The 13139-nt window shown below is 52.3% G+C and overlaps 1 protein-coding gene across 1 annotated transcript in view; it reads right to left on the reverse strand.

The window, feature by feature from the left end:
* Positions 1–13139, reverse strand: part of PGBD5 (piggyBac transposable element derived 5) — a 118931-nt gene that overhangs the window by 20271 nt on the left and 85521 nt on the right. The window contains exon 3 of the mRNA XM_039241234.1: positions 7480–7614. Coding sequence (XP_039097165.1) covers positions 7480–7614 — 135 coding nt within the window. The remainder of the gene's footprint in view (positions 1–7479; positions 7615–13139) is intronic.

Raw genomic sequence — 13139 nt, forward strand, 5'->3', positions numbered from 1 at the left:
TCCTCTTGGGAAATGTGGAGGAAGACCGAGGTCCACCGGGGCGGCAACCAACATCCAAGAATGGTCCCAAATTTGGGGGCATTCATTGCTATGAAATAACGAGTGTGTTTATTTATGGTTTTGCTACATGTGACTTCTCAAAAATTTAAATTGAAAAATATTATACAAATATTAGTTTCAGCCATACAGAGCATCATGAGAACTGAAATCACCATGTGTCACCATACAAAGTTATTACACTATTATTGACTATATCTATTACTGACTCTATCGCCTATGCCCCGTGACTTATTTTATAACTGGAAGTTTGTACTTCTTTTTTTTTTTTTTTTTTATTTTGAGAGAGAGAGAGAGAGAAGGCACAAACACAAGTGGGGGAAGTGCAGAGAGGGAGGGAGAATCCCAAGCAGAATCTCCACACTCAGCACGGAGCCAGACGCGGGACTCGAACTCACGAACTATGAGATCATGACCTGAGCCGAAGCCAAGAGTTGGCACTTAACTGACTGAGCCACCCAGGCTCCCAAAAGTTTATACCTCTTAATCCCCCTCCCCTGTATCTCCTACCCCACCCCACCTCCCCTCCAGCCTGAGTTTACTTTTAAAGTGATTATAAAATAGGATCTACATTTAAATAATAACATAAATACACTGTAACTAGAAGTCCCAGCCAAGACATCGTAAACATCAATTTGTACTCCTTTGCAGAACGAATAAATCTAGAATTCTATGAAAAACCCTAGAGCCTCCTATGGAATCTTATTCCAACTCTGCCGTTGCTATAACTGCTGAAGACACACACGTGAATTGTGTCGGGACCAGAAGCCCGCCCTAAAGATCAGTAATCTGAGAAAGGCGGCATAGCCTGAGAGCCACACACCCACTCCTATACCTACTGGGCGCTTGCTGTAAGAGCCTCCAAAGGCCAATGCCGGAGGTAACTCCCTTAGCTTAGATGTGTTAAGTGCTGGCTCCTGTGACTCCCAAAAGGCCCTGGCTCCCCCTGTACACACGTGGAGGGCGCATCATTACACTGAAACAGTTCCGGCAGCCTGGAGAGGCACCGGGCACTGCCCTCCCCTGGGAATAGGGAATTTGCTGCAGACACTTTACGATCTGAGCTACCAGCTTGTCTGAAAGCTGTATTTTTTCATTGCCAAGCTTTTCATTTTTTCCCTACAAAAGTTTTTCTTGCTCCTAGGACTTACTAACTTTTAGATATATATGCGAAAAAAAGGAAAGAAAATGTATGAAGACACAGCATTATGCTTTGCCCCAGGATGTTACCTCTCACGCTATATGTTATATATCGACATCGCAACAGAAAGGGCCTTAGGAATCATGGTAATGCCGTGGAGGGCACACCTAACACCTAACTATCTCAGCCGGCTTCTGAAATGCCTCAAGACTTTGAGAGGTGGGGCCCGGCTCCCCTTCCCCACCCGCACCCCGCCTTCTCAGGAGAATACTGGTGACGGTGACAGCTGTAATGATGGATGCATTCAGAGCTCATTACGATGCACCCACGAAGCTGTCACTGGCATTCCGGTACTTTCCCTGTCTCAGGGAGAACCTGGTTCAGCTCCGCTGGCCTTGACCCCTGGCCCTACTTCTCCTTAAGAACAGAAGAGAACCAGGCTTCCCTGTTGCCGTTGTGTATCTGCTGATGCAGGGCATCTCTGGGGACTGAGAAGTCGCTCAGGATCGGGGTCCGTGATCTTCTGCTTGAGCCTGTAATTCACAAGCTGTGCATGGAGTGGGCAGAGGGTGGAATCCTCGCAGGGGGGAAGCAATGCTGGAGGGCATGGTGTGCACTGGTTGAAATTATGCAGAATGAGCTCCTGGAGATGTGGGAGGCTGCTGACTGGGACATCCCGCGGAGGGGGGGGTGGCCACTGGTGAGAGCTGTAGCATGGATGTCATATTCCCTCACCAGGAGAGGAACAGGGCCTGCTGCACGCAGACAGTGAAGGCATCGGTGCTGGGTTCAATGGATACAGGCTCCGCTGTTTACTGGCTTGGTGGTTTGGGGCCAAGTCCTTAATTGCACTGAGACTTGGTTTCCTCATTTGTAAGGATAATAATATGCTATGTACCTCGCAAGGCCACTGCCAGTGATAAAGGCTGTGTATGTAAAAATCTTTTTTTTTTTTTTAATAGCAAGGGTCTATACCCGCAATGCAGCCCCTGGGCATGTGTAGCTGTTTTTATTTAACCAAAATTAAATAAAATGAAAAACTCGATTCCTCCATCACACCAGGCACACTGCAAGTTCTCAAGTCACATGGGCTGGCAGCTGTCAAGGAAAGTTCTACTGGACAGTGCTGCCTTAGGCCAGCCTTGATTTACTAGCCCGGTTATTTTCCAGTGAAGTCCGCAAACCACCCCATATCGCCGACTTGTGCTGCCCATCTCTCACGTTGCCTCCTACCTTGACTGTGGCCGGGGAAGGCTCGTGTGCAAGGCTGCTCTCTTCTCTAACTGCGCTTTTGGCATGACTGACCCTCACAAGAAACTCGCTTTTGTCTCTTCCTGAAGCGCTAATCCTGGTGAGGCTTGGAGTGGGGATGGGGGCCAGCATTCTGCGGGTCTGCATCCATTCACATCTGTGCGGTTGTAGAGTCTAAGCCCCTCACAGGGAAGGCCGGGGTTCAGTCGGGTCCAGTTGGTGCCTGACGCATGTATATGGGCACTTGATACTTTACCATCACCTCTGAGCCCCTCCACAGTAAGGAGGGCTGGGCAAAGTAACCCCACTCCAAAAGACGGATGGATAAAGGAATTCTCAGCTCCTTGCTCAAGGACACTCAAGAGACGAAGTGACAGATGTCCTGCACCCCAGCCAATTCCATCCTGTGACACAAGCACATCCAAGGTGGCCAGGCTGGAAGAGCGCGTCCCCAGCAGGCACAAGGAAACAGATGGACAAGGGCCCTGTGCTGCCCAGTTTTTGACTCCAGAAGCAAAAGCCACTCTAGTTAATTAATCCCACTCTGATCCTTGCATTTTGAGCTAATCCTGTTCCAAGACTAAAACTCAAATAAGAAGAGAAACCACTGCGGTACAAGTTCTTCAATTCCTTTCAATGTAAAAAGTAAGTCTCAAAAATAAGGGAGATGCGGTAACAGCTGATGCTAAAACCATCCATCGAACAACAAGCAAGTTGGATATGAGAGAGAGACGTGGTTTTGTCTAACGCGAGGAAAATTCCCTCGGGCAGCCTGGTGGGTAAGAGGGTGGGGTCTGGGGCAGGAAAGGCTGCGTTTCATCCCAGGTCTAGCGCTTTATGGCTGACCCTTGGGCAAGGTAGCTTAGCCCCTGTGCCTCAGTTCCTCACCGTGGAACAGGCGGGAACACTGCCTACGTCATACAGTTGTGGTGAAGAGAATGTGAGCAATGCTGGTCAAGGGCCTGAGCGTAGAGCCTGAGCCCTGAGGGGCCGTCATGAATCCACAGATTGGGCTTGAAGGGAGGAGAGCCACTTTCAGAGCAGCTGCTCAGCACTACGTGGTGCAGGACCTCATTCCGAGCACCCCTCGTCGATGTGCATCTGGGCTCTGCCTGGACACATTTAACGACATATGGGGGTGGGAAGTGGGGGTCCTCTCGTTGGGGAAGTTCCATCTTGAATTCTGGCTTCCAAAGCCCACCCACCTCCAGTCAATGTTATCGTTCACTGAGCAGGAGAGCACGGCTTTCCATTTACAATGGCTCTGTCCCTGCTCAACATGGCAGCCACTAACTCTCTGGGGACTGTCCGGCCACTCCTTTCCGGGCAGAGCGTCCCTAGGCCCCTTAGAGATCAAGCACGGTGCACTCGGCAGGCATTTGGTGCCCTGCCACCCCCTTCTTGGGGCTCTCCTGCCCGCCACCACCCATCACGGGGAATCCGGTCTCACACCGCAGAGGCAGGTGGCTAGATCGACACATTCAAATAGTAGAAATCTGCTTGTTTTGACCACCCCAGTTCTTTTGTTTTTAATTAGTAGACCCTCATTTTTCTCAAAGAATCCCATGGCTCAATATAACATTAACTAAAGCGTTGGCCAACTTTTCCCCACTGGATTCTCGATTCTTCTGACAGAGGACAGACAGAACAACACTGTGCAGGGACAGTCTCCTTCTGACCCCACAGAAAGGCCACACGCCTTCCAAGAGGAGCTAACCTGACGTCCCAGACTAAAGAATTCCAGCCTCTCACTGACAGGACTTCCCCCTGAAACTGGAAGCCTCATCTTGTGTACAAATCTCTTCGGTCTCCCCCGCTCACAGGGAGGGTGCATACAGAGGGGTAAGTGGAGCCTGTCTCCTTGGCTGGCGCCGTTTCTTAGAGACCCTCTGCCAACGGCCTCGGCTAGAGGGTGTGCTAGGGCTGGGGACAGTTCTTGGCCGGCCTGTGACACAGGACACAGAGTACACGCCCTTGAGCGCACCACAGCCCTCGAATCTGGAGATGGCGGTGGTTGTGCCAAAAAAGAAGGCATTCGCTGTGGTCGCATGTGGTACAAAGTGTCTGCAACCAGGGGTGCCTGGGTGGCTCAGTCGGTTCAGTGGCTGACTTCGGCTCAGGTCATGATCTCACAGTTCATGGGTTCAAGCCCTGCGTCGGGCTCTGTGCTGACAGCCCAGAGCCTGGAGCCTTCTGTGTCTCCCTCTCTCCCTCCCTAATATAATTAAACATTAAAAAATTTTTTTTCTTAAAAAGGGTCTGCAACCCAAGGAGCAACTATGTGTCAGGATTTTCAGGGCCTCGCTTTATAAACGATCCCCTGCCTGCTCCTTCGACTGCTATTGAAACCTGTAGTCAAAAGGCCTCCACACCCTCCACGAGGCTGCTGGGAGTAGGCGCCAGGGTGCGGGCTCACGAGGGAGAAGACGGGCCTCCGTTAGCCTCAAGGGTTTCCACCGCAGGGATGAACACGTCTGGTTCTCCCGAAACGGGTACTCGAAACAAGGGGAGTCACGGGAATACTTTCCATTGAGACACCCACTGTGTGAGGGAAGAGAGCGCCCCGAGCTAGGCTGCTCTCTCTTCCTCCCTGGCTCAGAGCGCCCTGGGGGGGGGGGGGGTAGGACGTGGGATCCCGACAGACCGCAGCATGGGGGCTCGCCAGCCCTGTGGCTGCGGTTCCCGCTCTGCCGCGTCCCAGCCTGGAGTCCTGGGGTAAACGACTTGCTGCCTGGGAGCTCGCGTTTTCCCATGTGTCCCGGTCCGTGTACTGCTTGGTGTGCTGCATCAGGCTCAGCGGGTGCGCCTCAGCGCCGGGCCTGTGGTGGGTGACATTGGCCCTTCTGCCCGCTGCCACCACGGATGCCTTCTGCCGGGCATACCACATGCCCTGTCCCGTCTGCCTCAGGGAGCCTTCCTTAGCTCCCAGGTGCCCTGCTATAGCCCCGTATAGAAATTGTACACATGTTTCTAACACTGCACCTGTCACACTGTATTTATGAATGGTTTTAATATGCCCGTCTCTCCGACTAGAACATTGACCTCTACGCCAGGTGGACTGCAGGAAAGCCCTCTGCAGCAGAACCAGTAGGGGGGGGGGGGGAGAGAGAGAGAGAGAGAGAGAGAGAGAGTGAGTGTGTGTGTGTGTGTGTGTGTGTGTGTGTGTCCCTTCTCTCTGGTGAGAGAGATGGATATTTATTTTAAGAATTGGCTCACATGATTATAGAGGCTCAGTAAGTCCAGTAGAGCAGGCCAGTGAGCCAGAGACCCAGGAAAAACGTGTAGGTCAAATCTAAAGGCAGTTTTCTGGCAGATTTTCCTCGTTTTTACTGTAGGTCAGGTTTCCCCCCCCTCCCCATTAAGGTCTTTGACTGATTAGATGAGGCCCACCCCCTAAAGAGTGTCGTCTGCTTTACTCAGAGTCTATGGATTCGTTAATCTCATCCAAAACACACCTTCGCAGAAACATCAAGAATAGTGTTTGGCCAAGTATCTGGGTACTGTGGCCCAGCCAAACAGACACGTGAAATTAATCATCACAACCTATGAGCCCCGATGAGGTCAGGGGGCAAGAGCAGAAAGGCTGGAGTCAGGAAGGAAGTGAGGCGGGGCGGGCACTCCAGGCACCTGGCACCCTGCAGAGCTGCCTGATGACAGCCTGTCCTGGGAACCGTACAAGTGCCAGAAAGTGTCACTTCGGCATGGAACGCAGACAGACGGCAGTGGGGCCGAGGATCATGCAGCACGTCCACCGCCCTGGTCACTCTGCTGTCTGTTAACTGGGGCAGCTGGTCACTGCGGCCAACCTGCCCAGGGGGCGTGAGACGAGCTGGGGGACACAGTGCTGAACGCGTCAGATCTCTGAGAAGGCAGGACCATGCCCCCACATCCCAGGGCCGGGCACGCCAGCAAACAGGCTACTCGGGAAGCATTTATTCAAAGGACTGAGTGTTCCCTACGAGGCATTACATAAAGTGAACCCCCTCCCGTCCCCAGTGAGCTTCACTGCAAAGGACATACTAAGGTGGCAGGGGCCACCGGGGGCTGTGTGGGGACAGAGGGCCCATCCAGAGTAAATCCTGCTCTGGGGCAGGTCCATCCTAGCAACTGCCTGAAGCCTGTGCTCAAGCTGACGCAAGTCTGGGGTCGAGCTGGAGATCCCGGCCCCAGGCTGAGCGGAGGGTCCCCCAAGCCCCCGGGGAGAATGGGATGGTCCCTCTGAGCAGTCACGTTTGCCCAGAGCACGTGCACCTTCCCTGCTGGGGCAAAGGGATGCTCCACTGAATCTTCCCATGAATCCTCCTCTGGCTCAGGGAAAGAAGGGAGGGCAAATCCCCTGCGCCTGGGGCCTGGGGCTGCAGCCAGGCAGGGGCAGCGAGGTGGGGTCAGCTGTGACCGACCGCAGGGCCGGCAGGCCTGACAGCTGGGAGAAGGTAGCCTGAGCAGCACGGCGGGAAAAATCAGGCGGGATCAGGATCTGTCCCTCGGGGGCCACATTCTGTGTTCGCCGGCCCCCACCTTCTCCATTTGTGCCCTCCGCACCCTGGCCGATCCCAGCGGCTGAACACCTCATACCCTCCCGGTAGCAAAGCTCAGCCACTGCTTCGGAGACACGTGTCAGCACCCGCTTGGACCACAGCAGAGCCAGCGAGCAGGTGGCAATGCCAGGGGCCGCCCGCGCTCCTGACAAATGCTCACTTAAGCAGCTGGCTCTTGATGGCTTGCGAAGAAGGACTTCCTCAATATGGGGCTTAGGACAGACAGCTGGCCGGTCGGGGGTGGGAGGGGGCTTCCGGGACCACCGCACAGTGGGTTCTCAAGAAAGACAGCAGTCACCTCTTGGGCCCCACTCTTCTGGTAAAGTCTCTGGCCAACACTGTCGGGGCCTGAGCCTCGATCAGCGTTTCCTGCTGCTACTTAACCAGAAGGGCCGGACGGGACAGGAGAAGCATGCAGGGCGGTGCCGGCTGCTCATCAGTCACCGCGTGGATGGTCTCCCCTTGGCCTCCTGGGCCCATCCCAGTGCTCACCTGGATGATGAAGCCGGTGGAAGAACACTGCCTGACCCAGAGGCTGAATTTCCGCTTTTTCCTCTTTCGCAGTTCCCGCTCTGTGCACGTGGCGATGAACACAGGGTCCTCGTCAATCAGGGGTTCATGTAGCACCTGCCAGGGATGAGAGAGAGAGAGCAGAGAGGCTCAGCTCTCGGGAGGCAGCGCGCACAGGGGGTCATCAGCTGTGGCCTCGATTCTAGTCTCTGCCTTTGACCAGCTGTGCGACCTTGGCTAAGCCACATTTCCCCTCTGATCCTGGCTCTCCTCATCTATAAAAGGGTAGTATCAATATTTACGCCAGCATTTTGGGGAGGACTAAGTAAGGAGCCATAGGCAAGGCACTTAGTACAGGCGCTGACATATGGTAGGTATTTAGTAAATGGAAATTTAAAAAGTAACTTAATTTTTATGTATTTATAAAACACACATTTTTATACATTTATACAGTATATACATTTTAAATATACTTATAATCATCTTATTACAATAATAAGATTATTCAGATTATTATTATTGATTATTATTATTATTATTATTATTAGGGGCTGAAGGTTCCCAGGGCACGCTCTCACTGGACATGGCCACCTGTCAGGAAAGACCTTTCCACTGATGGGCAACCCCAGCTGCTCAAAAGTTCTTTCCCTCACGGACTCAAAATTTACCTACATTTAACCTGAGCCTATTGATCTGCCTTCTGTCCCTGTGAGAAACAAAGAAAAGCATATACTATTTCTGTAGGTATTCCAGACGGCCCTCACATTGGCCCACAACCTCTTTGTATCCCGGGCCGAGCAATCTCTCTCTAAAATCAGCCCCTGACACGAACCCGGGGCCTGTGACCTTGTGGCCACCACCCAGCCTCTGGTTTTCCTCTGCATCATCATGTCCTTCCAGACTCTGGATTCCTGAAGCAATTTTTAAACTTATTTCACCTATTTGTTTCTTTATAACATGGTATTAAGATGTTTTCCATGACAAGGCTATAAAGTAAAAAGAAATAGCATAATAAATAAACAGGCTAAATGGAGGGGTCAAAGTTTTATGTCTCTAAAAGCTAAAGGTTTTCCGAGGAGACTTTTGGGTAAATTTAGGAAACTGCCACCCCTCTCCCGCAAGTCCTATTTCAAGCTCAAGTATGAACTGGCATGTGTGTGTCTGGATTTCATCGAAACGAAGAATGCGGGAAGCAGGAGGATTTCAAGAACCCTAATGCCCTAGACGAGGGGCCAGTAAACGGTGCTGGAGTCTGCCCACCACCTGTTGTAAATAAAGTTTTATTGGGACCTGCCACGCGCATTCACTTACATATTGTCAGCGGCTGCTCCTGGCCTACGATGGCAAAACTGACAAGTGCCTCGGGGACCACGTGGCTCATGAAGACCATGAAGTGGTCACGTACCAACTGTCCGGCCACTGACAGCAAAAGTGTACCATCTCGCTCCCCATCAGTGCTTTTGGAACTTTAATGGACAGACTAGTCACCAGGGATCTTACTAACAGGTGAATTCTGATTTTTAGTAGGCGTGGGGCAGGGCCAGAGTTTCTGCATTTCCAACAGGTTTCTAGCGATGTCAGAACGCAGGTTGACGAGGGCAGACTGGAGGACAGTACTCAGCAACTGTGATTTGGACAGTACCTTCTCACCTGTCCGTCAAGGCTACCTTGAACTCCATTAAAAACAACAGCACACTTGTAGCATTCAGTCTGGCCCCCTTCAGTTTACCTGCTGTTGAAAGCATGTGGACATTAAACTTGGCCTCCCCTCTGTCTTACGCTTATGAACGGGAGGGCTGAAGAGGCTGCAGGCCACAGGCCCTCATACCTTGCCGACTCTGTGGGCTCATAAAACATTCAAAGCCCCATTTGGAACCATGGGAGCAAAACGGACAAGACACACACACACACACACACACACACACACACACACACACACAGAGTGGGGGAAATGGAACAGAGGGGGAAGGGGAAAGACGGCAGAAAGAAGGCCTTTCTGCTGGCTGCGTATTCCCTGCTCAATCAGCTCTGCTGAAGACACGTGTCCTATTCACCCCCACCAAAGCCACAGTCCGTAAAACAGCCCTCTCTTCCTCCTCTTCAGAAAGCCAGCGTACCTCTAGTCCATGTGCATTTTCATAAAATCAGGACGCATTTATATTTCATCACGTGCCTTGCCCATGCAAACTCTGCGTGAAAACTACCCAGGGAAAACCGCGTCTCCCTCCTCCACGCTCCCCATTGGCCAGCATCTCTCTGCTCCCCAAACGTATTTCCCGAGTCCCCTTCTGTGGATGACAAGCTCATTTCGGGGTGCGGCGGGAGGTTATGGGAGTGGAAAGACAAAGCAACCACTTGTTACTTGTATACTCCCTCCCTGAAAATATTCTATGGAACCCCTCCCTGGTTCTGAGGAAATGAAGCATCTCTCTGTTTTGCACTTGTGTGCACAGCCCTGTGTGGCCGCGTGCGCGTGACACGTGGCCGCATGGGTGGCTGTTAGACTGAGAACCGTCAGATTTCTGAAGGCTCTGCAAAAGCTCCAACTCATCCGAGAGGGTCACGCTTGATGGAAGGGAAAGGCTCCATGGAAGGCAGGGCTGGGGGCATGTGTGGGAGCAGAGTGCAGGGTGACGCCTGGGAGCCACAAGCATTTCCACCCCCACATGCCAGAGAACTCTTCCAACTGCCCTCAGCAGGCAGAGTGTAGACCCGTCAGAGGGGCCTCGAGGCTCTGGGGTGGCAGGTGGGAACTCAACCAAACTCACTGTTCTGTCACGTTCTACCCTGACGATGGCTCCAGAGCCCAAGGGGGGACCTTTCATCGAGCAGAAAAGCTGGAGAACCAGGAAACCTTTACAATTCCTAGCTTCTTCAAACCTCCTGATGGCTAACGGCACATGAAAAGATGCTCAACGTCACTCATCATCGGGGAAATACAAATAAAAACCACAGTGAGATGCCACCTCACACCTGTCAGAATGGATAACATCAACAACTCAGGCGACAACAGATGTTGGCGAGGGTGCAGAGAAAGGATCTCTCTTGCACTGCTTGTGGGAGTGCAAACTGGTGCAGCCACTCTGGAAAACAGGATGGATGTCCCTCCAAAACTACCCTATGACCCAGCAATTACACTACTAGGTTTACCCAAAGGGTAAAAAAATGCTGATTCAAAGGGACACAGGCACTCACCCCAATCCTTAGAGCAGTGTTATCAACAACAGCCAAAGTATGGAAAGAGCCCAGATGTCCTTCGACTGATGAACGGATAAAGAAGATGTGGTAGGGGCACCTGAGTGGCTAAGTCAGTTAAGCATCCGACTTGGCTCAGATCATGATCTTGCGGTCTGTAAGTTCGAGCCCCGCATCGGGCTCTGTGCTATCAGCTCAGAGCCTGGAGCCTGCTTTGGATTCTGTGTCTCCCTCTCTTTCTGCCCCTCCCCCACTCATGCTCTCTCTCTCTCTCTCTCTCTCTCTCTCTCTCTCTCTCTCTGTCTCAAAAATGAATAAACATAAAAAAGAAAAAGATGCGGTAGACGTAATGATGGAATATTACTTGGCAATCAAAACAAATGAAATCTGGCCATTTGCAGCAACGTGGATGGACGTAGAGGGTATTATGCTAAGTGAAATAAGTCAATAAAGAGAAAGACAAATAACCATATGATTTCACTCATATGTGGAATTTAAGAAACAGACAGATGGACATAGGGAGATAGAAGGAAAAATAAGATAAAAACAGAGAGGGAGACAAACCATAAAAGACTCTTAAATACAGGGAACAAACCGAGGGCTGCTGGGGGGGAGGTGGGGGCATGGACTAGATGGGGGATGGGCACTAGGGAGGGCACTTGTAGGGATGCGCACTGGGTGTTACATGTAAGGGATGAATCACCAAATCTACTCCTGAAACCATTATTACACTAGATGTTAACTAACCGGGATTTAAATAAAAGTTTTTACAAAAGAAAGAACTTCTAGAGTCTTTAGTCAAGGAGCAGAACAGGAAGTCTTTCTAGGGGGCAGACGCATCGCTGAGAAGAGAAGCAGGGCAGGAATGGAGCATATGTGCTGATGCTGGAGGCCAGAGGCAGATGCCCCTCACCCCGGCGTGGGCCCGAAGGACGGAAGGTCCGGCTCTGCACAGAAAGCCCAGTGCTCTCCAGTGCACACGGGGTCAGGCTGCCTCTCTGCAAAGGAAGGGTAGAAGGATGCGTAGCAGCCCCCAGCTAGCGGCAAGACCTGACCCTGGTCAAAATCAATCACACACTGCGGTTCATGATTTCATCTCCCTTGGCTGACCCTCTGGCGCCTACGGTCACAGAGCTGGCTCAGTGGTGCCCACAGTCAGGAGGAAGATGGAAGAAGATGAGAGAGAACAATGGCATCTGATGACCAGCCAGCTGGAAAACCGGTCCAAGGGACTCGGACTTTCCCTCTGCCTCGGGTTCCTGTCTGTTGGGCGGAGCACAGTGGGTATTCTGTTTGCCCTCAAGACTCACTCTCCACCCCTCCTGCCCTGCACTGTGGCCTTGTAAACCACACCATCCAGGCCTCTGTTCCCAGCATGGGTTCCCAAGGCCAAGTCGGAGGCCTGAGCAGGAGAAGGAGGCAGCCCCCCGCCTGCCCGCGCCCTCACCTCCGGGCTTCAAGGCGCACGCCCTCTCCTGGGCCCATGGCCGAGACCAGTTTCCCACTGTTGCCACGAGCGTAGCCATGTCCCTTCACCCTGACCACACGCCATCCAGTCCCCGCCTCCAGTCCTCTTCAGCTGCCCTTCTAGAACACAGGATTTGCTTCCTGCTGGGATCCTGACCAACACATAGGGCGCTGGATACAGAACAGTAGCAAACCGCAGACACAACTTCACAGACACCACGGTAAACATAAAAATCAAATACAGAGTATATTTTTTAAAAAAGGAAAGAAGAAAAAAGCCCCAACATGACCCCAAACAAAGACTTCTCATAGGACCCTCTTCTTCCTCTCAGCCTCGCCAACCTGGAAACAAAGAATGGGTGTGGGGGCGAGGAGAACATGAGGGCAACTCCGGGCTCTCAGGGGTCCTGGGCTCCTCGCTGCGCACCTGAGCCATGCAGGGGGAGGAGGGAAGAGCTGCCCACGCGAGCCGCAGTCCAGATACTATTGGCTTGGGAATGGGCCGGGCCAGGAAGGGACAGGCCTGTGATCTCAGCACTGGCTGCTGGGCACCCCAGCGTCCCCACAAGCTACCCCGGGCTCCAGGGACACATGCACACATGCTAACTGCCCTGGGTACAGGTCTCAGGGTATCGGACACTGCAGTTTCAGAAGGGAGACAGCACGAGGCTGGCTCATGGCAACACACAACACACATGACTATAACCCTGGATAAGGCTGGCCTGGTCCTGGGGCTAGAAGGATCCTCGGCAACCTTATCTTTAGGCTGTTAAATATCAATCATCCAAGCAGCTGGTTGGTATATTCTCTAGAGCTACTCAGGCCGCAGCCTCCTCCAGTGGCTCTTCAAAGGTCTGGCCCCAACGATGGTCAGAATATTGTATTCTACCCCTTGCACGCAGCCGGAAGGGCTCTGGTTTGGTTCATGTTCAACCAGGCACATATTCAGGGTAACAAAAACGAATGTGCCTGGCCCTGTT

The sequence above is a fragment of the Hyaena hyaena genome, unplaced genomic scaffold (genome assembly GCF_003009895.1).
Source record: "Hyaena hyaena isolate Hyena2069 unplaced genomic scaffold, ASM300989v1 scaffold_193, whole genome shotgun sequence".
NCBI lineage: Eukaryota > Metazoa > Chordata > Mammalia > Carnivora > Hyaenidae > Hyaena > Hyaena hyaena.